Source organism: Chiloscyllium punctatum, chromosome 1 (genome assembly GCF_047496795.1).
Source record: "Chiloscyllium punctatum isolate Juve2018m chromosome 1, sChiPun1.3, whole genome shotgun sequence".
Taxonomy (NCBI): domain Eukaryota; kingdom Metazoa; phylum Chordata; class Chondrichthyes; order Orectolobiformes; family Hemiscylliidae; genus Chiloscyllium; species Chiloscyllium punctatum.
In genome coordinates, this window is record NC_092739.1 from 13658312 (window position 1) to 13684294 (window position 25983).

The following is a 25983-nucleotide window of genomic DNA, read 5'->3' on the forward strand; positions in this document are numbered from 1 at the left end:
TTTGAAGTTGTTAACATTTTGCTTATAAATATTGTGTCTTATACCTCCGAAAGTTTATAATTTCAAATAAACCTGTTGGACTATAGCCTGGTATTGTTTGACTTTTGACCATATGCTTCTTCAGGCAGAGTGAAGTAAAGAAGTCAAAGCCTACTCTCAGAGAGTATATATATCTTCGTGACTGTAAATAGTTGAATTTCTGAATATAAACAAAGTGAAATAGGTATATTAGAAATGTGACTCATCGCCTCTCTGCCTCATGATTTTTACTTTGAAAACAGATTTTATCAATATCTGGGTTGAGACAATTGTACATGTATTAACCACCCAATTCTAAATCATGCATTTTATGAAGTACTTTATGAATAACTTACCACTAGAACTACATTAAAACATGCAACTAAAGGCAAACCTACTGCTGGATGTAGAAAAACCTAACTGCACATTTCCATAACACACAAACTGCGCACCTGCCATTTTTATTCACACAGTGGTAAGGTTCACAGTGCAACTTGTGGGCCATGTTGGAGAGTAGGATAAGTGTGGATTTGGAGGTGGGCAAAAGAGCATCATCCGCTTTGATTCCTCAATAGAGTATTCCAGCTTGCCACAGGGTTTAAAGATCCCAAAGACCTTAAACCTCAGCCCTCACCATTTGCATTCCCTCGATCCATAATGCCATCCCATGGCTCCTCAGATCATCTATTCCACCCCAGCAACCTTGTGTCTCCCACATAGCCTCTTGCCCAGTCCTTGGATTCCATGTAATTTGAATGGAAAAACAATTATGGGAAACAATGAACCTCTCACCATTTAATAAAAGGATACAGAAAACATGTATTCTGCCACTTAAACAGAAGTTGCATTATTTGTAATCCTATTAACTGTCGAGATTAGAGTGGTGCTGGAAAAGCACAGCACGTCAGGCAGCATCCAAGGAGCAGGAAAATTGACATTTTAGGAGTGAGGCAAGGTGCCTCGGGAGTGGAGAGGGGTGAGGCTAATTAACTGTGTCAATTAGAAATCGCACTGAATGAATTTTGTTAATACAGGTGCTTGAAACTGTCATTCATTCTCAGATGAACAGAAAGAACACATACTGTGCTACAAAAGCATTAGCATTCGAAACTGAGCCGTGCACTGATAATGACCACGCCTTTCCCATCAATAATACTCTCCTGAATGGAAAGAACAGAAGGTGCTGACTTCAATTTCAAAGCAAAGTCTCTTCCAACTGATGTGAGGGAGAAAGTGGTTAGACGTTTTTAAGTATCAAAACTAACTTTTTACATCAGCTAGAGCCATTTAAGACTTAGCAGAAAACATGAAGGGACAGCTTGATAGGGCACATTGTAACATTTTTCATTGCCTTATGGTGCACTCGCCATTGAAAAAGCACTATAATACAACAGAACAAATACAGAATGCTGGTTCATACAAGCATCAACTTACCCTTAACGAATGGATCCCTATGGGCAATCGTGACACTAACAACTCAGAGAGTCATAAAAATGAACAGCACAGAAACAGATCCTTTGATCCAACTTGTCCATGCTGACTAGATATCCTAACCTAATCTACTCCCATTTTCTAGCACTTGGCCTATATCCCTGCAAACCATTCCTATTCATACACCCATCCAGATACCTCTTAAATGTTGTAATTGTACCAGCCTCCACCAGTTCCTCTGGCAGCTCATTTCTTACACACACCACCCTCTGCGTGAAAACGTTGTCTCTTAGGTTCCTTTTAAACTTTTCCCCTCTCACCCTAAACCTATGCCCTCTAGTTCTGGACTCCCACAAGCCAAGCAAAAGACCTTGTCTATTTACCCTATCCATGCCCCTCATAATTTTATAAACCTCTATAAGCCTCTTACACTCCAGGGAAAACAGCCCCAGCCTGTTCAGCCTTTCCCTATAGCTCAAATCCTCCAACCCTGGCCACATCCTTGTAAATCTTTTCTAAACCCTTTCAAGCTTCACAACATCCTTCTGATAGAAAGGCGACCAGAATTACACACAATATTCCAAAGTGGCCTAACCAATGTCCTGTACAGCCACAACACGACCTTCCAACTCTTATACTCAATTATCTGTCCAATAAAGGAAAACATACCAGACGCCTCCTTCACTATCCTATCTACCTGCGACTCCACTTTTAACCTGCACTCCAAGGTCTCTTAGGGTGAAATGCAAGGCTGGTGGATGCAGTGAACGCTGGATGACGAGAAAAATTGAGGTTTTGGTTAAGAAAAAGACAGAAGCATATGTCAGGTTTGGACAGCAAAGATCGAGTGAATCCTAAGCAGAATATAAAGGTAGCAGGAGTATACTTAAGAAGGAAATCAGGAAGGCAAAGATGGGGCATGAGATAACTTTGGCAAACAGGTTTAAGGAGAATCCAAAGGGATTTTATAAATATATTAAGGACAAAAGGGTAACTAGGGCCCCTCAAAGATCAGGAAGGCAGCCTATGGGTGGAACCACAGGAGACAGAGGAGATACTAAATGAGTATTTTACATCAATGTTTACTGTGGAGAAGGACATAGAAGATACAGAATGTGGGAAAAAAAGATGGCGACATCTTTAAAAATGTCCATATTACAGAGGAAGAGGGGCTGGATGTCTTAAAACACATAAAAGTGGATAAATCCCAAGGACCTGATCAGGTGTACCCTAGAATTCTGTAAGAATCTAGGGAAGTGATTGTTGGGTCTTGTGCTGAGATATTTGTATTATCGATAGTCACAGGTGAGGTGCTGGAAGACTGGAGGTTGGCTAACATGGTGCCACTATTTAAGAAAGGTGGTAAGGAAAAGCCAGGGAATTACAGACCGGTGAGCCTGACATCGGTGAGGGACAGAATTTACATGGATTTGGAAAAGCAAGGACTGATTAGGGATAGTCAACTTGGCTTTGTGCATGGGAAATCATGTCTCACAAACTTTATTGAGGTTTTTGAAAAGTAACGAAGAGGATTGATGAAGGCAGAGCGGTGGACATGATCTATATGGACTTCAGTAAGGCGTTCGACAAGATTCCTCATGGTAGACTGATTAGCAAGGTAAGTCACATGGAAAACAGTGAGAACTAGCCATTTGGATACAGAACTGGCTTGAAGGTAGATGACTGAGGGTAGTGGTGGAGAGTTGTTTTTCAGATGGAGGCCTGTGACCAGACGTGTGCCACAAGGATCGGTGCTGGGTCCTCTACTTTTCATCATTTATGTAAATAATTTGGATGTGAACATGGGAGGTATAGTTAGTAAATTTGTAGATGACACCAAAATTGGACAACTACCCGATGAAGGAGCAGCGCTCCGAAAGCTAGTGCCTCCAAATAAATCTGTTGGACTATAACTTGGCGTTGTGTGATTTTTAACCAAAAATGGAGGTGTCGTGGACAGCAAAGAAGGTTACCTCAGAGAACAAAGAGATCTTAATCAGATGGGCCAATAGGCTGAGGAGTGGCAGATGGAGTTTAATTTAGATAAATGTAAAGTGCTGCATTTGGAAAGGCAAATCAGAGCAGGACATATACACTTAATGGTAAGGTCCTGGGGAATGTTGCTTAATGAAGAGACCTTGGAGTGCAGGCTCATAGTTCCTTGAAAGTGGAGTCGCCGGTGATTAGGACAGTGAAGAAGGCGCTTGATATGTTTTCCTTTATTGAACAGAGCATTGAGTATAGGACTTGAGAGGTCATTTGCGGCTGTACAGGACACTGGTTAGGCCACGTTTGGAATATTGTGTGCAACACATTTACGTGAAATGCAAAACCCAATTGTGACATTTGAAAGTGTAAAAACACTCCTCACGTTTAGATTAGATTACATTACATTACAGTGTGGAAACAGGCCCTTCGGCCCAACAAGTCCACACCGACCCGCCGAAGTGCAACCCACCCTTACCCCTAACCTAACACTACGGGCAATTTAGCATGGCCAATTCACCTGACCTGCACACCTTTGGACTGTGGGAGGAAACTGGAGCACCCGGAGGAAACCCACGCAGACACAGGCAGAACGTGCAAACTCCACACAGTCAGCCACCTGAAGCAGGAATTGAACCTGGGTATCTGGCGCTGTGAGGCAGCAGTGTTAACCACTGTGCCACGTTTCTTTCAAAATGTTCCAGAATGCTCCTACAGAAAATGGAGTGGGGATAAAGTGTGGCTATTTGGAGATCAAAATACACCTCTGCACCGGACAAAAATTTAACCCCAAATGTGTATGCAAATTCTTGAAGTTTACCATCACTGTCACCAATGTAAGGTACTAATCTTGGGGCAGATGGTGGCTCAGTAATTAGCACTGCTGCCTCACAGTGCCAGGGACCCGAGTTTGATTCTACCCTTGAACGAGTGTCTGTGTGGAGTTTGCACGTTTTCCAATATGAGTGTGGTTTTCCTCCAGATGCTCTGGTTTCCTCCTACAATCTAAAGATGTGCAGATTAGGTGGACTGGCCATGGGACATGCAGGGTTAGATGGATAGGATGGGTCTGGGTGGGATGCTGTTTGGTGGGTCAGTGAGACTTGATGGGACAAACTGTAGGGATTCCACAATTCTATGACATCTAACAGCAATGAAAGATATACATAATGTGGTCAATCATAAACAGTGCAAAACTGAGACCAGACATCTCCTGTATAGATTAGATACAGTGTGGAAACAGGCCCTTCGGCCCAACAAGTCCACATCGACCCTTCGAAGAGCAACCCACCCAGAACCATTCCCCTACATTTACCCCTTCACCTAACACTATGGGCATTTTGGCATGGCCAATTCAGCTAAACTACACATTTTTGGATTGTGGGAGGAAACCAGAGCAAACCCACACAGACAAAGGGAGAAAGTGTAAACTCCGCACAGACAGTTGCCTGAGGCGGGAATTGAATCCAGGTCTCTAGTGCTGTGAGGTAGCAGTGCTAACCACTGTGCCACCGTGCCACCCTTTAAACCAGTGCTAGTAAACCAATGATCTCAAAAGTACATTAAGGATGACAGGAGATAATAATAATGATCTACAATAAAACTATAAAAATGATGAAAATAAACTTAGCTGTTCTGAGCTGATGGTTCTAAAACATTTTAAATTAGTTAGCATGGGAGACAGGATCTCCTCAGATTGTTCAACATGCATCATATTCTATATTAGAGTGTAAATTCAAAAGTAATCTTGACATCTAGACCACTATTTTTTATGATGATCTACGTCAGTAAAAGCAATAACAACCAGATTTTATCGTCATTGTTTTATGGATTCATAACAGTAACCAATCAAACTGGCATTAATTCTGCTCTAATGACTTTTGAAACAAGCAAAAACAGGAACTCCTTTTAATCCTCCCTGAATTTTCTGTAATTATGTGGTTAAAGTGAAATGCATAAAATTTTAAAGACGTGTTCTCAAATTCTGAGGCTTTCCTATGGCAGGTACAATGACATAAGCTTTACTTGTGCCTAAGATTTAATGGTTAACAAAATACAGATACTAGATGATCTTTTACCCCATAATTGAATAGCTTGATGGTGCTCTCTGTGTCATTTTCACTCATTCTTTATATCATCTGCTAATATAATGACACCGACTTATACCATGTGGGGTATAAACTGCATATGTGGTCCATGAATACATAAGGGCTGTACCTTTTTGGATCAATCAATTTGTAAACCTTTCCACTATGTGCTTCTGTCACACTCTTGCTGCTTGCCAAAATGTACACCTCACCTGCGAACACCAAATTAGAAAGTTTTCAAACCCATTGCCTTCAGGCAGTCTGTGTATTATTGTTTATTAATGCATTATTCATATCCATTAAGAAAGTTCATGATTATTAATTTTCTTTTCATTCAAAAGCCACTTATCTTTCTGTAAACAAAGATGTCAAATCAAGTCAACACATACACATTTTTTTACAATGACTCAAAGTCAACTGTAGGAACATACGAGTCAACTATTTAGTCCCTTAAACCTGTACCACCATTATATGAGATTACGGATTGTCTGTGACCTAATGTCACATACCTGTTTTTGCCCAGGATAATAAAAACCCATCATTCTTATTTAAAATTTACAATTGATCTCGCATCAATTGCTGTTGTAGAAGAGAGTTCAAACTTCTACTACTGTTTGTGTGTGGAATATATCCTACAGAAGAACTTAACAGTGCCATCAGAACTGGCATCTCTAATGGGTGCGCTGGCTAATCAGATGGGAGCCAAAACATCAGCTTCCAAATGGTGGGTTGAGTTTAAGAGATTAAATCAGAACTGATCTGGGAATCTTGGTTTCCAGTGACAGAAACATCTTTACAATTACAGGCCACAAATACTCACTAAATCACAAGTTATCCAAATAAAATCAAAATTAAGCCAACAACAAATAGAAAATTTGTGCAATCTGATTTAGAACTTGTTAAGATGTGGTGCATTAGTTGAGGTGGCCCATTCAGATCATACATGAGTGACTGTGTCTGGTGAACACTGAGCTAAAGGGAAAAGATCAGGAGAGGGGAGAGAGTAATTGGTGGGGGAGGTGGGGGGGGAATGGGATTCAGGATTTGATTGGAGAGGTGTGAGAGTGGTGTGGATCCCAGGACATCATACAGAATCATGAGGGGCTGAATGATGGAATAAAAGATTCTAAAGTTTCGAAGATGACATCTGAATATTTTTTGAACAGACAAAGACTGCAGGAAACTCGAGTAGGGAGTGCTTGGACACAAATCACAAAAAAGCTAGCACGTGAGTTCAGTAAATAACAGGGAAGGCAAATGGACTGTTGGCCATTATTTCAAAGGGAATGGAACACAAAAATAGGGAAGTCTTGGGAGACCTATACAAGGTATGGGTTAGACAAGACCTGGAATACTGTAGAGTTCTGGTTCCTTTATATATAGAAAAATACACAGGGACTGCAGGCTCAGAGAAGGTTCAGTGTGGGTTAATTCTAGATATAGGGGGATTGTCTTATGAAAAGAAGTTGAGTAGGTTGATTCTGTATTCAATGGAGTTTTGAAGAATGGTAAGAGACTTTATGGAAACATACAAGATTGTTGTCATGATTCGGAGATGCCGGTGTTGGACTGGGGTGTACAAAGTTAAAAATCACACAACACCAGGTTATAGTCCAACAGGTTTAATTGGAAGCACTAGCTTTCGGAGCGACGCTCCTTCATCAGGTGATTCACCTGATGAAGGTGCGTCGCTCCGAAAGCTAGTGCTTCTAATTAAACCTGTTGGACTATAACCTGGTGTTGTGTGATTTTTAACTTTGTACAAGATTGTTAGGGGGCTTAACAGGCTGGATACAGAGAAATGGTTTCCCCTGTGGGAAACTCAAACACCAGGGACAAATTCTTCCTGTAAAGGATCACCTATTTAAGACAAATCTAGAGGTGCCAGTGTTGGACTGAGGTAGACAATGTCAGAAGTCACATGACATCGGGTTATAGTCCAAGAGGTTTATTTGAAATCACAAGCTCCTTCATCAGGTGAAATCAGGTTTCGGAGCAGGGCTCTGAAAGCTTGTGATTTCAAATAAACCTGTTGGACTGTAACCCGGTCTCTCTGACCTCATTTAAGACAGGGATAAGGAGGAAATTCTCCTCTCAGGAGGTTGTGAATCTGTTGAATTCTTTACCGCAGAGGCTGGGTCATTAGGCATGTTCAAGACTGAGACAGGCAGACTTTTAAAATCAGAAGTGAAGTGTTATGGAGAAAAGGCAGAAAAGAGGAGTTGGAAGTTATCAGATCAGTCGTGAACTAACTGATGGGTCAAATACTTTGGCTCATACATCTTAAGAGTCTTTCAGGTTTGAAACCTTGACAATATCCTTCCAAACTCAAAAATATTGTTCCCCAGCTAACTTGCTCCCTGCTTACAGAACCACTTTACTCATTTTAGGGGCCTTTTCTAGGCCCCTTGGAGCTACACAGCAATTGCTTGATGATACGTTTTGCCACTTCCTGCTACTCTGCCTTGTGATCTTTCATGCTGCAGGGGATGGTTGTCTACCTTCTAACATTAACATTAAATTATGTGTACCAGCTGCCCACTTATTTTTTCATTTGGTATTTGGGCCTTCCTGATTAAATTCTCCCCCTATTTTCTCTCCTGAAAGGACTAGCTTGCATCCTTAGACTCTGCCCCAGACTCTTCAACTGCCAAATATAGTTTTCCTGTAGTTAGTTTATCTATTCCTATGAATAACTTGAAAACTCCAATCAAATCATCACTTGACATCTGAAATTCCAGGAACACAACCTTAGATTGTATATCTCCTTGTAAATTAAACACTGGAGTCCAGCTATGCTTATTATATGTTAATTACATACTAAGGGCAGGCTTTCAGAAAACTTGCTTTAAAGGTGATTTAATTTGTTTTGTCTTTATTTACATAAATCTTGCTGCAGTTACTACAAGAATGAGAGATATTAGATACATGGGGTAAGATCTATAAGCAAGTTTTGCAAGGAGGATGAGGGGGAAATGAAGAGTAACGACCATTATGTCCTCACACTGTTTATTATTAAATACTGTTTATTATCTAAAATTCTTTTTATCTGATATTAATTAATTAATATTTATTCTTAGAACTAAAACATTACATGCCCACAATTATAAAGTGAGATCATTGAACCTAAGGAATACCACATTCTCAACCCCTTCAACAGGAATAATCTGTGAAATCAGACTAGCCAATTACTTTCAGTGGATACAGATGCGATGATTCACCACTCCATAAAACTTTTAAAAAGCTGCCAAGCACTGACAAGCTCCATTAAATTTGATCTTGTTCCAGAATAGATATGCTTGCAATACTATCTTACTGTACCTTCAAATAAAAAATGTGGAAATTAAGGAAGGCGCCAAAAATACAATAAATCCATTCCACGATAATATGCTTGCAATGCATAAACAAAGTATGTTGCAGGAGCAGTCATGTCACTGACAGGAACAGGATTTTCTGCTTGAACCACTTATCTCAGCTGCTTTGCTGCAGATAGGATCTTTTGACTAACTGAGGCAGGGTTCTTAGTCCTGACATGGGATTCTATTTGGAGCCACAGAGAACGGCTGTAGCATTGCCTATGGCCTTCCATTGGTTAGCATGGCTGGGTGTCATTTTGTTAGTTGAAGTCATTCTTCTTTGCATTTTCAAAAATTCATTCATGGCATGTCGACATCACTTGCTAGGACATAATTTATGGACCATCCTTAATTGGCCAGAGCGCAGTTAAAAGTCAATCACACGTGTAGGTCAGATTCCCTTTCCTGAAGAATGTCAGTGAACGAGAATCGATAATTGTTACAGCAGCATAAAATTCTAGATTTTTGTTGAATTCCAATTTCACCATCGGCCATGGTTATCTTGAACCCACCTCCCCAGTTTATTATCCTGGCGGTCTAGATCAATAGTCCCATCGCATTACCATTACACCAACACATTCCACACAATGAAGCACATGGGCACCCCACAGCTGTCATTTCTAAGTCACCACTTGCCTAGACAAGTGCTTCAGGACAGAAGAAGCAAGAGCAGAGAGCAGAAATGTGTTGTCCAGCCCATCAGACTGCCACGCCCTTCAGCAAGATCATGGTTGATTTGCCCAGGCCTCCCCTCTTCTTTCCTGCCAGCCCATCATAGCCCTGAGTTCGCTATCTTTCAAAAATCTATCTCTTCAAATGCTTTCAATGATCTATCCTCCACAACTCTCCAGGGTACAGAATAGCAGATCTTCAGTACCGTCTGGGAGAGCAATTCCTTCACATATCAGTTTTAAATGAGAGTCCCCTTGTTCTGTAACTGTGTCCCCACACTCAAGATTTTTCCCACAAATGGAAACATCTTCTCAACATCTACCCTGTCCAGCTCCCCTTCGAATTTTCTATATTTCAGTAAGACCACCACTCATTCTTCTAAAAGTTAAGTTCTTTCATCCCAGGAACCAGCTAATGAATCTCTGTAAAACTATCCAACATGAGTACATCCTTTCTTAAACAGAGGGACCAAAACTGTACCCAAGAACCCTAGGTGTGATCTCAGCAACAGTTGTAGTTTTTAAGCTTCAAATGCCAAAATTCAATTTGCTTTCTGCAGAAAAACAGAAAGAATGCTCTCCAGAATGTATTTCTGGACTCTTTCTCCATTTGAATTGTAGTCTACTTTTGATTCTTTCTATCAAAGTGCTTAACTTTGTGCTTACCTATGTTTAACCTCGTGTGTCAAGTTTAGGTCCAGCCACTCCACCTAACTATAGCCCCTTGCAGATTCATTTGTCCTCATCATAACACACTCCCTCATCTATTTTGGTGTCATCAGCAAAGTTAAATGACATTACACTCAGCTCCCCCTCCTCACAAGTCACTAATATAGGTAGTAAATAATTGATGCCATCGGACTGATCCATACGGCAGTCCACTGCTGTGTTTTTCCAACCTCTAAAAGACCCATCAATTCCAATTCTCTGTCTTCAGTGTGTTAACCAATTCTCAATGCATTCTAATACATTACCCCAGCATGCGAGTTCTACCTTGTGCAATAATTTTTGTATTTCGCTTTAGTGAATACCCTCTGCAAATCCAAGTACACTATATCTACTGGTTTCCCTTTATCAACTCTACTTATTATCACACTTGTCAAATCTGACTTCATTATCACAAAACCATGCTGACTCTGTATGATTGTGTTAAGCTTTCTAATTCTTCCTGAATAGTGGATTCGAGCACTTTCCCAATGACAGATATTAAGACTAACTGGCCTTTGGCTACCTGATTTCTGTTTCCCTCCCTTCTTGAATGCACAAGTATATGTTGTCCTCAAGAGGTTCTGGGTGCAAATCCAATCATTTGACACATACTTGTCAATGTGTGACATTGGAGTATCTTTCTATACTTTGGTGGGTATTTTCTACATCATTCCTAATTTTCCGCTGCCATGACCAAAATAGTGTGGCAAGCAGGGCACAATACTCAGCAATCTTTGCAAAAAAATTCTGTACTTTATATATTATTTTAACTACACTCTGCAGTTCATGAGCATAGAGCACTTTCAAGTTTTTAATGCCTCTTTAAATGATCATCTGTAGATTAGACTCCCAAAAGTGATCTCCCTGCCATGTCATCGCAATGAACGACACTGACTGATCAGTTGCCAATGGTGGATGCTCAGCAAACTGCAGAACTGAAACAAAAACAGAAAGTGCTGGAGAAACTCAACAGTTCTGACAGCAGTTGTGGACAGAACTGTTCTGATGAAGGGTCATGGGACTCGAAACGTAACTCTGTTTTTCTCTCTGCAGATGCTGCCAGACCTGCCTCATTTCTCCAGCACTTCCTGTTCTTGTTTCATATCTTTAGCATACATTTCAAACTTCTATTCTGAAGCCTATTATTCCTGAATCATGTTGATTCCAAAATGACTTTTTCCATTTTCTCCCCTACCATCTCTTTGACAATAACCTGCATCCATATCGATTCCAGCTCCTTTAAGATTGTAAAGCATCTCTGGTCCTTATCAGGAATGTTATCAGACAAAAAGCTATGTCTTGCTTTTTCCCCTTATTCTTAAACTATTCAAAATGGCACTGAATAATGGTGACAATGGAAGCTTTCCACAATACTTTACTGTATTCTTACTGTAAAATACACATGACAATAAATCATTCATTCATTCAGAAGTTGCCAGCTAGCAACATAAGTTGATTTTAGTAATATGTGAGGTTAGAGGTAAGAATGGAGAAATTAGAATACAAGACTGAAAATTTTGAAATTGAGATCTCTTAGGAGTCAATATGAGTTAGTGAGCATGGAAAAAAAATGGGTGAACAGGAATTGATATAGGTTTGGATAAGGGCAACAGATACAGTCACTCATTAATCATATGCCTTAAATAAGTTGTGCTCTAAGATCATTTCTTTTGATGAAGGCATTATTTTTCAAGTCTGAAAGGAATATTACAGATGATGCAAGTGTATATTATATGGAGCATGCTGTGTAGTGGGAACCAAAAAAAATTTGTAAATCTGCAACTTAACGATTGCGTTCATAACATGTCATAAAACATATGAGCCATGGTATCGGAACCATTTGGTGTTTCTTTGCCACCATGGAGGTTGGATCATGATGCAGAACATCACAGGAAATTGGTATGAGATGGTGAATTACAAAGGAATTAATTATTTTTATATAATGTGCACTTTCAAAAAGTAAATTAATACTCTGATGCGTAACCTAAAAATTCCGTTTATCCAATTAAATATATCTCTAGTCAGCACAAACAGATGCTTTAGTAGCAATAGTCATCGCAAACATTGGGTTGATTACCTAATTCATCTTCTCCAAATCCCAAAACCGTTCCTGAGATATGACCACTAAGAGAGTTTTCACAGGCAGTACTCGTGCCAAGACACAAGGTTCGTTCCTGCCACATTTTGTTCATAGGGTTTTGCTGAAGGCTCATCAGTTGCCTGAAATTATGGAAAAGATTAACTGTTACTCATATACTACAAAAAATACTTAGATCTACAGCCCCCTCTTGAAATAAAGCAAGATTTTAAAAATTACTTTATAACATATATGATATCCAAACTAGTTTAACCACCCAAACAGGTATTTAGAAGGTCATGAAAACACCCCTGCAAGTAAAATAACACTCGTTAGGTGTTAGAATTTTAATCAGACCTAGAATATACACTGATTACATATGCTAATATCTACAATAATTGGAAGAATCTAAATCTCAGTCCAATTCCAAACACTCTTGTGAAGAATGAAGACATGAACCATAAGTAAGAATCCGAACCAGAGAATCTTGATTAAGTCAGCTAACACAATGCTATTTATCTTTATATTGGTTTTACTTTATTGGTCAGCTTTTCAATCAGCATTCAAATATGAATGCATACACAAAATATACTATTTTAAGATTTAAATCATCATGTGCATTGCTATGGTAATCAAAACATTGAAAAATATAGCTTCAATCAGGAGATATGTAGCAATTTGGTTCGTGTGCATTTAAATGGCATCTTAAATTTCACTTGTGCATTGTAATACAACCTGTTTTGTTGACCTGCCAATTGCATCAAAAACAATTACATGGACAGCTGGAGATGAAACTTTCTGCCAATTTCACAGGTGTTCTTACCTACACAATGTTGGTTAAAACCATCCAAAACCTTGCTCTTGGGTGGTAAGTTTTTCTAATACTTTCTGTACAGCTTTTATAGTTCCTAAGGGTTTATATTGGCAACATTATACAGTTATGAGATCAATATCACTTTTATACTGGCACAAGGCTGAAAGCATAAAAAGGGATTCTCAAATCCTTTGAACGACTTACAACCTTTAGAGCACATGCTTGGGAAAAGGAATAGAGTTATGAAAGCAAAATGCATAACATTTCCAACTACATAATCCAAAATACATACGATGGAACATTAAGCAAACATTTATTCCATCAAATGGACTCAACAAACTGAGAGTAAATCTAGATGAGTGGTAACTCATTCCAAATTCTAGACGAGTGGTAACTCCGCTCCCCAACTAAGTTACCAGCGAGGTTAATTGAATGATGATGAGTTGTATCAATAAGATTATTTTAACTTACAGCACTTAGGCAGTAATCAGATGGAGAAACGGTTTATCTATTGTAGGATTTGCCTAATTTTCATTCAACTGATTTCAAATGATAAGTTCATTAGTTCCACAATGAGTGAACAATCCAGAGCATTGTCCTCAATGTCCATTAAATAGTTCCCCTCCTCCATTCAACCAGAAGAGACAAAACTTCCAGCAGAAGTAAAGAGAAAATATTAAAAGCACTTGGCTGCAGGTACACTGTTCATTTAGCTATTGTTGCTATGTGTCCATTACCTAGATTTGGAATTAACTGTGTAATTTGAAAAGTATTTTTCTCTATCTGATATAAGATCTTTATAGCCAGCAAATTTAGGAATAATGAATCCAGTTGTAAATAACCATGAAGGTTGCTGTACAATATAAACATCTGTATTAATTGGATTTAAATTTGCAGTTTCACTCAGAGAAGCAATAAGTACATCCTGTAGGGAAGGGACAAAATTGCAGTGTTCAATGGCAGGGGGTCTTCTCAACTTTTGCTTAAGGGACAATTGGCCTTAAACTTCCCAATGAGGTTTTGGAATGACAAACTATTAAAACTTATTATCCAATATAGACATTCTTCAAACAGAGGCAGAAAATAATGGAGACACTCAGCAGGTCTGGCAACATACGTGGAAAGAGAAACAGTGGGCTGAATTTTTCTAAAATCTGGCTAAATGTCAACTTCAGTGAGTTTCAGAAAGGGTTTTCTCTGTGAATTTCCTTGTATGAATTTACAGTTACTGTTGTCATCAGCAATCACTCATCACTGAGTACGATTGGCCACTTATGAAATTCCGTGTAACTGGTTTTGGGTTCTGTGAGTCCTTGTGTAACTGACGATTCCAATTCTAGAGTTGCATCTCCAATCACAAATCTGGCAGCTGTTTCGGGCAGGTGGAATAAGTCCTGGATGTTGAGATCACTGGCATTCCTTTCTCCTTTTTCATACTTCCTCTTGCCAAAGGATGTTCTCAGGAAATTGTGACCCTCCATACAGGAGGTTTCTCCAATTGATTCTTTCTGAAAGAGGGTCTCCGATGTGTTGACAACTACATTGCATTTCCTGAGGGAAGCCTCCAGGGAGTCACTGAAACACTTCTTTCATCATCCTCTTGTCATAAACCTTTCTTGAGCTTGGTGAAGAAGATTTGCTTTGGCAGTCAGAACTCCTAAGCATGTGGTCAGCCCAGCAGAATTAGATTCAGGTGATTATGGCCTCAATGCTGGTACTACTGACTCCTTCAAGAATGCTGACGTTAGTATGGTCACCCCCCAGCTGATGCGGAGAATCCGTCTCAAACAGAGTAGACAGTTTTTGTGGTTTTTGTGAAGGTTAGCAGTTCAGGTTGAAGTTCTGGATGTAAGTTTGCTCGCTGAGATGGAAGGTTTGTTCTCAGACGTTTTGTCACCATGTTAGGTAACATCATCAGTGAGCCTCGTTGAAGCGTTGGTGTTCTGTCCTGCTTTCTATTTGTGTCATGGTCTGTTGTGGTGTGTCTGCAACAAACATTACATTGGACAGACGGGCAGGAACCTAGCCACCCAGGATAAATGAGCACCAACTAGCCACCAAAGACATGACTGGTATCCATACACACAGACGAAGATGGACACCAGTTCAACCAGGATAATACATCCATCCTGGGACAGGCTCAACAACGCATGCACGGGAATTCCTAGAGGTCTGGCATTCAAACCGGAACTCCATTAACAAACACATTGATTTGGACCCCATTTACCAACCTCTCAGAAATAGAACCGGAAGTGATGTCACCCACCACAACAGATTATCAGAAAGCGGGACAGAACACCACCGCTTCAATGGAGGCTCACTGATAATGTTACCTAGCATGGTGACGAAACATCTGAGAACAAACCTTCCAGCTCAGCGAGCAAACTTACAACCAGAGTTGATGGTACTTCTCAGGGGCCTTGAAGTGGTGTCTATACATAGTCCAAGTTTTGCAGACATACAGAAGAGTCGCGAGGATGACTGCCTTATATGTAATGACATGATGTCACAATCATTGAAGACTCTCGTTTTTAGGTGGTGCTTGTAGATTGGATGAGGTGTTGAATATTTGTGTCAATGTCAGCCTTGGATAAGAGGTGGGTCTTCAGCTATATGAAGTTCTGGGGGGATTTCTCCATTGATCAAAATGGAGGGATGAGCTGGAACTTGCCCTGGGATGATTTGGTAAACAATTTGAGTCGTCTTGAGGTTGATATTCCAATAATGATTGTAATTCAGAGAAGCTGAGAATTGGATAGCAAATAGTGACCTTACCTGACTGAAATAAAGAATAAATGCAACTTCCAAAGTGCACAAAAGACAAAAGGATATTGTCTCAACTTGGGATATTCACCCCTCTGATAGTAGGGGCAACATCACTGGTTTGGGTTCTGCCATGACCACTTAGCGTCTGACCTGATTTTAGGATTGTTTCAAACATAAACAATAAAACTGAACTCGAGGTGAGATGAGAATGACTACCCTTAAAATCAAGGTCGCATTTGACCAAATGCAGGATCAAGGAGTGCTAGTGAAGCTGGAGTATATGGGAACTGGGGGAAGTGGGGGAGTTCTCCAATAGTTTGAGTCATACCTAATATAAGGGAAGATTGTGGGGGGTCAATCATCTCAGCTCCAGGATATCAGTGTAAGAGTTCCTCAGATTATTGTCCTAGCCCCAACCAACTTCAGCTGCACCATAAAGTCAGAAGTGGCCAGTCGCTGGTGATTGAGAAATGATATGTGGTGTTGCACAGATAAGATAGCAATCCATGGACTTATGCAGTAATAACTGGACAATATTCAGGCTTGGGCTGCTAAGTGGAAAATAATATTCCCACCACACAACTGTCAGGCAATAACCTTTTCCAATGAGAGAATGCAATCATCTCCCCTGACATGTAATGGTTTTGCCATTTTTGAATTGATGTACAATCTAAGTCCTGGGGATTATCATTGACCAGAAGCTGAATTGGAACAGTCATGTAAAGACTACAATAGCAGGTCAGAGGCTGGAAATTCTGAGCAAGTAACTTGCCTCATCTCTCCCAGTTCCTGTCTACCACCTACAAGGCACAGGTCAAGGATTACTCCCCATTTGACTGGATGAGTACGGCTCCAACAACAATCGCGAAGCTCAATGCCATTCAGAAAAGTGCAAACATATGTATCAACTACAAGATATACTGCAGTAACTCACTGAGACTCTCATACCACATTCTAAACCCATAACATCTATTGTGTAGAAGGACAAGAGCAGCATACTCTTGGGAACATTACCATCTACAATTTCCCCTCCAAGCAGCAGACCAATTTGACTTGGAACAATTTGGTTGTTCTTCTCTGTCGCTAGATCAAAATACTCCAATTCCCTTCCTAACAGCACTGTGTGTACCTATTCCCCAAAGACTGCAACTGTTAAACTCATCAGCCCCTTCTCCAGAATAATTAGCTATGAGCAATGAATATTGGCCCTAGCAGTGATGCCCACATCCAATGAACAAATAAATAAATATAATTTAACCTACAAAATGCAACATGTAAATAAAAAGTAGAAGCCTCACTCGCTCTTGAGAGACAGCAAAGTCTGCAATTCTGAGCTAAACATTGAGGAGATAAAAATTGTCAAGGCAGCTCCAAGTGATAAGGAAGCTAGCCATAATTTTATGTTGAGTGAACTATTATTACACATTGAGACAATAGCATAGCTGTAGATCCTTGTCTTTTTCAATTCTTCCAAGCCTAAGCCATGGAGACAGGCCAATGTGTTTGCATTGTCCAAATACATGAAGACATCACCTGTGCAGTTACCACCAATATTCTCACTCTGCTCAATAACTTCATCGTTGAAGAGTAGTTAAATGATGAGTAATCCAGCTGTTATCCAGGATGATTGTGCTGAGAACAAGTTGCAAAACCAACTTCATTCATCAATCATAGTTTTCAACTAGCATAATTATGCGGCTGCGTATTTTTAACTTAGCTTTACAAAGTTCTTCACTGGTATGGAAAATCATTCCAATTTATGTTGAGAGGTGGTTGTCGGTTTCCAGGAAACACTGGGCTGAATCTACCAGAAATCAGCAAGGTGACTCCATGAACCGTTTTTACCTGTAAGCCCTAGTGAGTATTTTAGCATTCTCTTCCCAAACTCACCTCATTACCATGCCACTTCGGTGCCCCACTTGTCATATTCTCCCACAGGCAGAAGTGTTGGTCATTGGTGCAATCTTTAAAGTTCAGCCATGCAGCTAGTCAAGCACTGGAAGTCTGCTGCCCTGCACAGTTCATTTTATGTCCCAGACATGAGGGTAATTAGCATCCTGTTTTTGCTGATGAGGTCAGGGGTTAGGGTTTGAATGTGGTCGCTCCTGCCCATGCTCGAAGATGTTGGTGACCGATGGAGGAGCAAGCAGTGAGCTGAAGATGCCAGGTAACCACTCTTTCCTGTCTGGAGTTGCCATTTAGTTTCTATTTCGCAGGTGAAAAATAATGGGAAACTGCATATTAATGAAGCAAGACGATGTGATAATGAGGATGTCAATGTACCTGAGTAGGTCCCATGCTGTTCACACGTGAGAATTTCATCTTACCATGCAACATTTATTTAAAAATTAGGACTTGCGCTTGAAAGTAGGAGCTCCTCACTGCTGATCTCATTTTATTTCCTCAATTTTCTCACCAATGTCGATGCCATTTGGTGCCTGGATAAATTCTATCCAATAAGTAACATTTATTTTCTGGTAAGGATCACAAGATGATGTGGAACTATAGACACACATGGGTTAGATATATAAAACAGAAGATTCGATTTCCTAAAGGACATTTAGGAAACCCAATCCCAGCTGGGTTCATGCGGCTTCAAGGGTATAAGATTTTTGTTGCATTTGTTTTGTGGGCATGCCAAGCAGCGTAACAGCAAGCGATCCCACAACCAATGGATCAAATCCTGCCACATCGGATCACGAACGGTGGTGGACAATTAAACAACGCAGTTCAGGGAGCTGCTCAAAAACATCCATATTCTCAATGACAGAAAGGCTCAGCAAATCAGCGCAAATAATAAGGCTGAAGCATCTGCAAAAATCTTCAGCCAAAAGTAATGAGTGGATAATCTCTTTTGGTCTCCTCCATTGGTCCCCAGCATCACAGGTGAATTCAATTCACTCTATGTGATATCAAGAAATAGTTTGAGCCACTGGATCCTGCTAAGACTATGGACCCCAACAACATTCCAGCAGTAGTACGGAAGACCTATACTCCCGAACGTCCTGGAACTTTAGCCATGCTGTTCCAGTTCAGCTACAACACTAGCATCTAACTGATAGTGTGGAATAATTTGGTACACAAATAGGACAAATCCAACCTAGCCCATCAATTAACTCTCAATAATCAATAAAGTGACGGAAGGTGTCACCAACAGTGCTATCAAACAGCACCTCCTAAGCAATAACTTGCCCACTGATGCCCAGTTTGAGTTCTGCCAGGGTAATCCAGCTTTTGACCCCATTACAACATGGATAAAAGAGTTGAATTCCAGTGGTAACAACAGAGTGATAGCCCTTGACATCAAGGCTGCATTTGCTGAGCCCTAGCAAATGGAATCAGGGAAAAACTCTTTGCTGATTGGAATCATTCTTGATGATTAGGAAGATGGTCGTGGTTGTTGGAGGTCAGTCATCTCAATTCCAGGACATATCTGCAGGAGTTCCCCAGGAGAGTGTCCTAGGCCCAACTTCATCAGTTGCTTCATCAATGAACTTCCTTCCGTTATAATGTCAGAAGTGATGGTGTTTGCTGATGACTGCACAAAGTTCAGCACAATTTGTGAATCCTTAAATACTGAAGCAGTCCATTTTCAAATGCCACAAGACCTGAATGATATCCAAGTAACATTCATGCCATACAAATGTCAGGGAGCGATCATCTTCAGTTAGAAACAATATAGCAACTTCCCCTTGACATTCAATGGCGTTACCATAACAGAATCCCTCAATATTAACATCCTGGGGCTTACCATTGACCAGAAACTCAACTGGACTCACAAGAGCAGTTAAGAGGCTAGGAATACTGTGGTGAGTAACTCAGCTCCTGAACTCCAAAAATCTGTCTATCATCTACAAGGCAGATGTCAGGAGTGTGATGGAATACTCCCCACTTGACACCATTCAGGACAAAGCAGCCCACTTGTTGGCACCACATCCACAAGCATCCACTCATTCCACTAACTAGCAGCAATGTGTACTTTATACAAGATGCACTGCAGGAATTTGTCAAAGATGCTTAGACAGCACCTTCCAAATGATGAACCCTTCATCTAGAAGGATAATGGCAGCAAATCCATGGGAATATCATCACCTGCAAGCCACTCACCATCCTGACTTGGATATTCCTTCACTGTTACTGGATTACAATCCTGGAATTGCCTTTCTAATGGCATTGTGGGTTGACACATAGTGGTTCAAGAGCAATTAGGAATAGGTATTACACGCTAGCTCAGCCAGCAAGACCTCATCCGATGATTAATTTAAAAAGTTGAGAAAAATGATCATCTGGCAGTGCCTTCACTGTTCATGACATGCTGAGCCAAATGTTACAGATTCTGTCAGTGGGAAAGCCACGTTTTATCCTGGTTTATAAAGGATAGCAAAACATTTCTAACAGCTGGAAATAAATGTGCAGCTTCTGAATAGGGCAAGTGATTTGAAACCATAATAAATATTTTCACATTTCATTTATGACGTAGAAGAATGTAATTTGGCCCATCAAGTCCATGCCAGCTCTCCATGGAGCAATCCAGTTAATTCCATGCACCTGCTCTAACCTTGTCGTGCTCAAAGTTTACTTCTTTCAAGTGCCTATCAAATTTCCTTTTGAAATCACTGACTGACTCTGCTTCCTTGTGTGTAGTGAGTTCCAGGTCATTAACACTTCCTTGCTTTTATGTTGAATCCTCCTGTTAGTGAAATATAAGTGCCAACATGCTTTACTATCAATTCCCTGAATATGTCCCGCAAAGATCCATGTACATAGTTCTCCAGGTCCCTCTGTTCCTGCATATTCTGTGGACTGTGCATTTAAATCCATTTGGCCTCTCCCTGTTCCCTCTGCTGGTCTGTAGCTATTGCAGTCAATTAGTATCATCCTCATTGTTTGCCACTTCCAGTCCTCCAAGATTGGTATCATCAATAAATTTTGAAATTTTACCATGTCTTTCAATTTACAAGTAATTTATATCCAGCAACAAAATATGATTCTGACATAGACTCTTGGGAAACACTATTGTCTGCCATGATACTGTCTGAAAAATAACCATTGATCACAACTTACTATTTTCAGTTCTTAAGCCTTTTCAAAGTTTCTAAACTAGGTTCCCTCTGGTATGGAAACAGGCCCTTCACGTCCACATTGACCCTCTGAAGAGTAACCCACCCAGACCTTTTCCTCTACGCTATATTTACCCATGACTAATATACCTAACGCTACGGGTCAATTTAGCATGGCCAATTCACCCGGCCTGCACAGCTTTGGACTGTGGGAGGAAACCAGAGCTCCCAGAGGAAACTCACGCAGAGAACATACAAACTCCAACACAGTCACCTGAGACTGGAATCAAACCTGGGTCCCTGGTGCTGTGAGGCAACAGTGCTAACTACTAAGTCATGTGCTGCCCATTCTATTTGACACTGATCCTCTGTTTCCATAAGCTTCCATTTTGTTAACAGTTATGTAGTACCTTGTCAAACACTTTAAAATCCATATAGACAACATTCAAATTATTCCCTTCATTAACCTTTCTTGTTACTTCACCAAAAATTCATTGAGATAAGTCAAGCAAGGTGTTCTTTTCATAATGTCATGAGGGTTATCTTCAACTCCTAAGTGCCTGGTGATTTGTTTACCATGATATGAGTCATACTCTCAAAGATGTACACAGCACAGGAAAAGGCCCAATAGCCCACTGAGTCTGTGCTAGTCAAAAACATCAACCTAACTATTCCAATCCCATTTTCCAGGACTAGGCCCATAGCTTTGTATGTTTTGGCATCACAAGTTAAATGTTATGACGGTTTCTGCCTCTATCATTCTTATAGGCAGCGAGTTGCAAAATTAGAATCCCTACAGTGGGGAGAACAGACCCTTCGGTCCAACAAGTCCACACTGACTCTCCGAAGAGTATCCCACCTAGACCCATTCCCCCTACATTTACCCCTGACTCACGCGTCTAACCTACACATCTCTGAACACTATGAGCAATTTAGCACGGCCAGTCCACCTAACCTGCACATCTTTGGATTGTGGGAGGAAACCGGAGCACCCAGTGGAATCCCACACCATAACTATTCCTCGAAATGTTCCTCGCATCCCCTCTAAACCTCCTACACCTCACCTTAAATCTATGTCCTGTGGTTGTCACTGATCTTCCACCAAAGCAAAAAGTTTCTTCCTGTCTGCACTGTCTATGCCCTCATAATTTTATACATCTCAATCATGTCTCCCCCACTTCCAGTCTTCTCTGCTCCAAGGGAAACAACCCCAGTCTATCCAATCTCTCCTCATACCTAAAACTGTCCAGCCCAGGCAACGTCCTCATAAATTTCCTCTGCAGAGCAATCACATCCCTCTGATAATGAGGATTGCAGAACTGCAGCAGAATACTCAAATTGTGGCCAGAACAAATTGTATACTCGTCCTGCTTTTCTGCACTGCTATTGAAAAATATCGGCAGGGAACATATCCCTCTGATGCCAATGTCCTGCAGCCACAGGGCATCTGCCTCTCACCTAAGAAGAAGGCACACCACAACAGCAGTCAACTCTTCCATGAAGAGCACCTCTTGTTCCATTCCAGTTTCCTCTGGTAATACTTGGTTTGATTTTTCCCCAGCTTCAACTTTTCCCATTGAAATTTGCTCTATTCCAAGTTAGACACTTTGGATTGTTCCTTGGTTTTCCAAATTACTATTCTAAACCTTCTGATATAATAATTACTCTTAGCCCTATGTATTTACCCAACAACACTAGAAACACTTGAACAACTCAGAACCAGATCTGGTAATGACTCCTTTCTAATTGTGTTGAGAAAATACCAATCAAATAAATTCTCATACATACATTTCAGAATTCTCTTCTGTTCTTTAATTACAAATATTCATTGGGTTAAGGTTAATGTTTTGCCACACTATCAATTTTGCATATCTCTGCATTTTCCTTGCAGATTTCACCTTCTCTCCATCCCTGTCACTGTCTGGAGGCCTGTACTTCCTGCCCCTTCACCCTCTTTTCGATGACTACCCAACCATTATCCTGAACTCTTACTCCCTGCGGAAGGCCCGTTTCCTGAAATAAAAGATCCAGATGTAGTCATCCTTCTTGAGGATATGGATCTAAGTTGCTGTGCTGCTCCAGCTCAAATATCCAGTGTTTGAGCTGAATCTGCTGGGGTCACTTCCTCATTCATACCCAAGAAGAAGCCTGATGTTTCCTGATAGCGTGCAGGAATTCCACGCAACAGGCCTCAGATGCCCATGCCTGATCGAAAATAAATCCTGCATTCCCACTACAGGCCCACTTCAATAAATCAGCACTTTGTTTAATATTTTGACATTAACTAATTCCTCGAGACCGCTATGCGTTATACTCGTCTAAATTCGCTGACTATTATAGTTACCCTGATCAAAATTTTTAATTTCTTAGTTACGGATTTTAATAAATGCGCTAGTTAGGAGATATGAGCAAAATGTATTCACTAACCAATCATTGACATGCCTCCCTGTAATGTCACAGTTTGATTCTCTTTCAAACATGGTTTTCATTTTGGAAACGAGGAACCTTCATCCTTTTATCCCCCCCACCTGACTGGCTGTACTTCCAGTGCTGTTGGCACCACTCTCTTAATTCTCTCTGCTAGTCTTACAGTATTCCGACTCTTGGTGCTGCTCTGCTGCTGATCTTCTTTCCTCCCTGCTGGTCTTGCTATAATCTCACTCAGTGCTGCTTTGCTGTTGCTCTTTATTCTCCCCTCTGGTCTTCCAGTTCTCTCTCATTTTGTGGTACCCCTCATATTTTGCTATGTTAAGGCACTGAGTGTTTGTTTTCATGGTCTTGGTGGTAATCTGGTGGGCTGGACCATCAGCTGCAATAAAGCTGTTGAAACAGAATGAAAGTTCTGTAGAAGGGAATGAAATATGCTATTGCCTGATTACAATGCAGCCGAATCTGTTTAACTGTCATTTGTAATCCTTGTTCTCCCAATGTTTTCATACACCTGAGGGGTCACTGGACCCAAAAGAATGTTAGCTCTGACTTCTCTCCATTGATGCTGCCAGACCTGCTGAGGTTTTCCAGCAATTTCTGTTCCTGATTTCCAGCATTCGCAGTTCTTTTGTTTCGTGTTTAACTCACTGCCACATCTCTTCCAGGTATGCCCACCTTGAAGAAGTTCTGTTCCTTTCCCTGACAGGATTTCTGTTCCAATCATTTTTCTTGTTCATTGTTAATTTTGCTGCCACTCCTCCTAATGTTTGACAAGGTATCTGCCAAAACCGATTTCCACAGTTATTTCACATTCCCCAGTGACTTCCTCCAGCTTAAACTCACCCCATGTGGATTCCAACTCAAGTTTCATCCTGAGTGTTTTGAATCCACCCGGGATCAGGGTATCTCCATGATGTTCGATATTCCTCAGACAGCTGTTCTTCCCGCATCCTGGGATCCACATGCAGTGCCATGCAGTGCCATATGTACATTTTCATTCTCTCTTCATCACCACCACCTCACACTGACTCAGAGCTGCCCTGCCTCCCAGTTCCACTTCAATCTCTGGCATATTTGACGTTCTAACAAGAGACTCTTTCTTTTCTTTTCAGGCATTAAAGAACACAAGATGTAACAACTCAGAGATACTCACACCCCTCTGGAACCTTCCTCCCCTTCCCTTTGCTCTAATTCCACCCCCTCTCCCAATCCCACCTCCCGTTTACTATCTCTTCAGGCCTTCTGCTCTCTGATACTGAATGTTCTGTACTCAGCAAAGGTTTTACGCCTCAGTATCCCCATCTTAAAGAATTTTGGGCATGACATGACTTTGAACCCTTCTTCCATCGCCTTCACCTCCGTGCCCATTTCTCCGGACAAGAGACCTCCACCCGTCCCATAGACTCCGTCAGCCACCTCCGACTCTCTCTCCCCTCCCACCCAGACCTGTCCCTTTTGCTTTTTACCTGCACTCAGAAAAAAAAGTTCTGAAGAGTCGGTGGACCTGAACTGTTAACTCTGATTTCTCTCCACAGATGCTGCCAGACCTGCTGATTTTTTCCCAGCAATGTCTGTTTTTGTTTTCTCTTGCCATTTGCTGGATTGTCCAACTGTTCAGACATTGATGATGCACAGCAGACTAGACTGATAGTGCATGCGACATGCGATCATTTTGTTAATGCTCTGCCTCTCTGCATGCTGCTTTGGATTCAAAACTCACTGCCACTGTCAGCCTTTAAAGTACTTGAAAGGTTTCAGGACCCTGGAGCAACTTTGCAACAATGCCATGGAGCTTCACATTACTGCGTACAAATACTACAGTGTTGGCAGAGTTAGAACATTTAGAAGGCTCATAAATCAGAAGTACATGAACACATCAGGAAGACAGATACCTCGTATAAATGTATGTCTGGTATATCTACAATTACCGTATGCAACAGCATTTGGTATTATTGTACAATAAACAATATCACTTCAAAGTCCAAACCTCAACTACTCTGTCTTGAACCCAAACTCATTGTGGAATTAAACTACATAATGAAAGGTTCTAGCAACGAAAGGATACACAGCTTAGAAAATCACGGCAGTAGTAAAGACAAGAAACAGATATGATTGTACATAGAAGAGAAAAATAACATCTCAAGGTGTTATTCAGTACACCTTTAAGATCAGCTCTCAACCAGAAGCCACAGAACAGCTGCTGTAAAGAAACATTCCTGAACAGAAATTTCCTGCAGGAAAACCCCAGGCCGTTGAAACGGTTAAAAAAGAATGGCAGCCATCTTTGACACAGTCAACAAAGATCATTGAATCTTATTGAGTGAATCTACTTTGAAAAGTTCTACCAACAGATCTTTCAGAAATTGTTTCGTCGTTTTGAAAAAGGAATATCCTCATTCATCTCTATGAAGACTCTGTCACAGTAAAGAAACCTGGCCTTTATTTGAAAACTGCAGAAACTTTAACAGCTTTATGTTTTAATACTACAACAGCTATACAACTTTTGAATCCAAGATGGTGGTGGTGTAGGACACTCCAGATGAAACTCGTCTGTTCCATCCATTCCTTTATTTTTCTCT

General features: G+C 40.7%; 1 protein-coding gene across 3 annotated transcripts in view; it reads right to left on the reverse strand.

Annotated features, from left to right (window-relative positions):
- The window catches only part of hhip (hedgehog interacting protein), a 159716-nt gene that overhangs the window by 52507 nt on the left and 81226 nt on the right, over positions 1–25983 (reverse strand). For all 3 annotated transcript variants that reach the window (XM_072571620.1, XM_072571612.1, XM_072571629.1), the window contains exons 10-11: positions 12335–12477; positions 5653–5734 (exon numbers count right to left, since the gene is read on the reverse strand). In XM_072571620.1, the coding sequence (XP_072427721.1) occupies positions 5653–5734; positions 12335–12477 (225 nt within the window). The remainder of the gene's footprint in view (positions 1–5652; positions 5735–12334; positions 12478–25983) is intronic.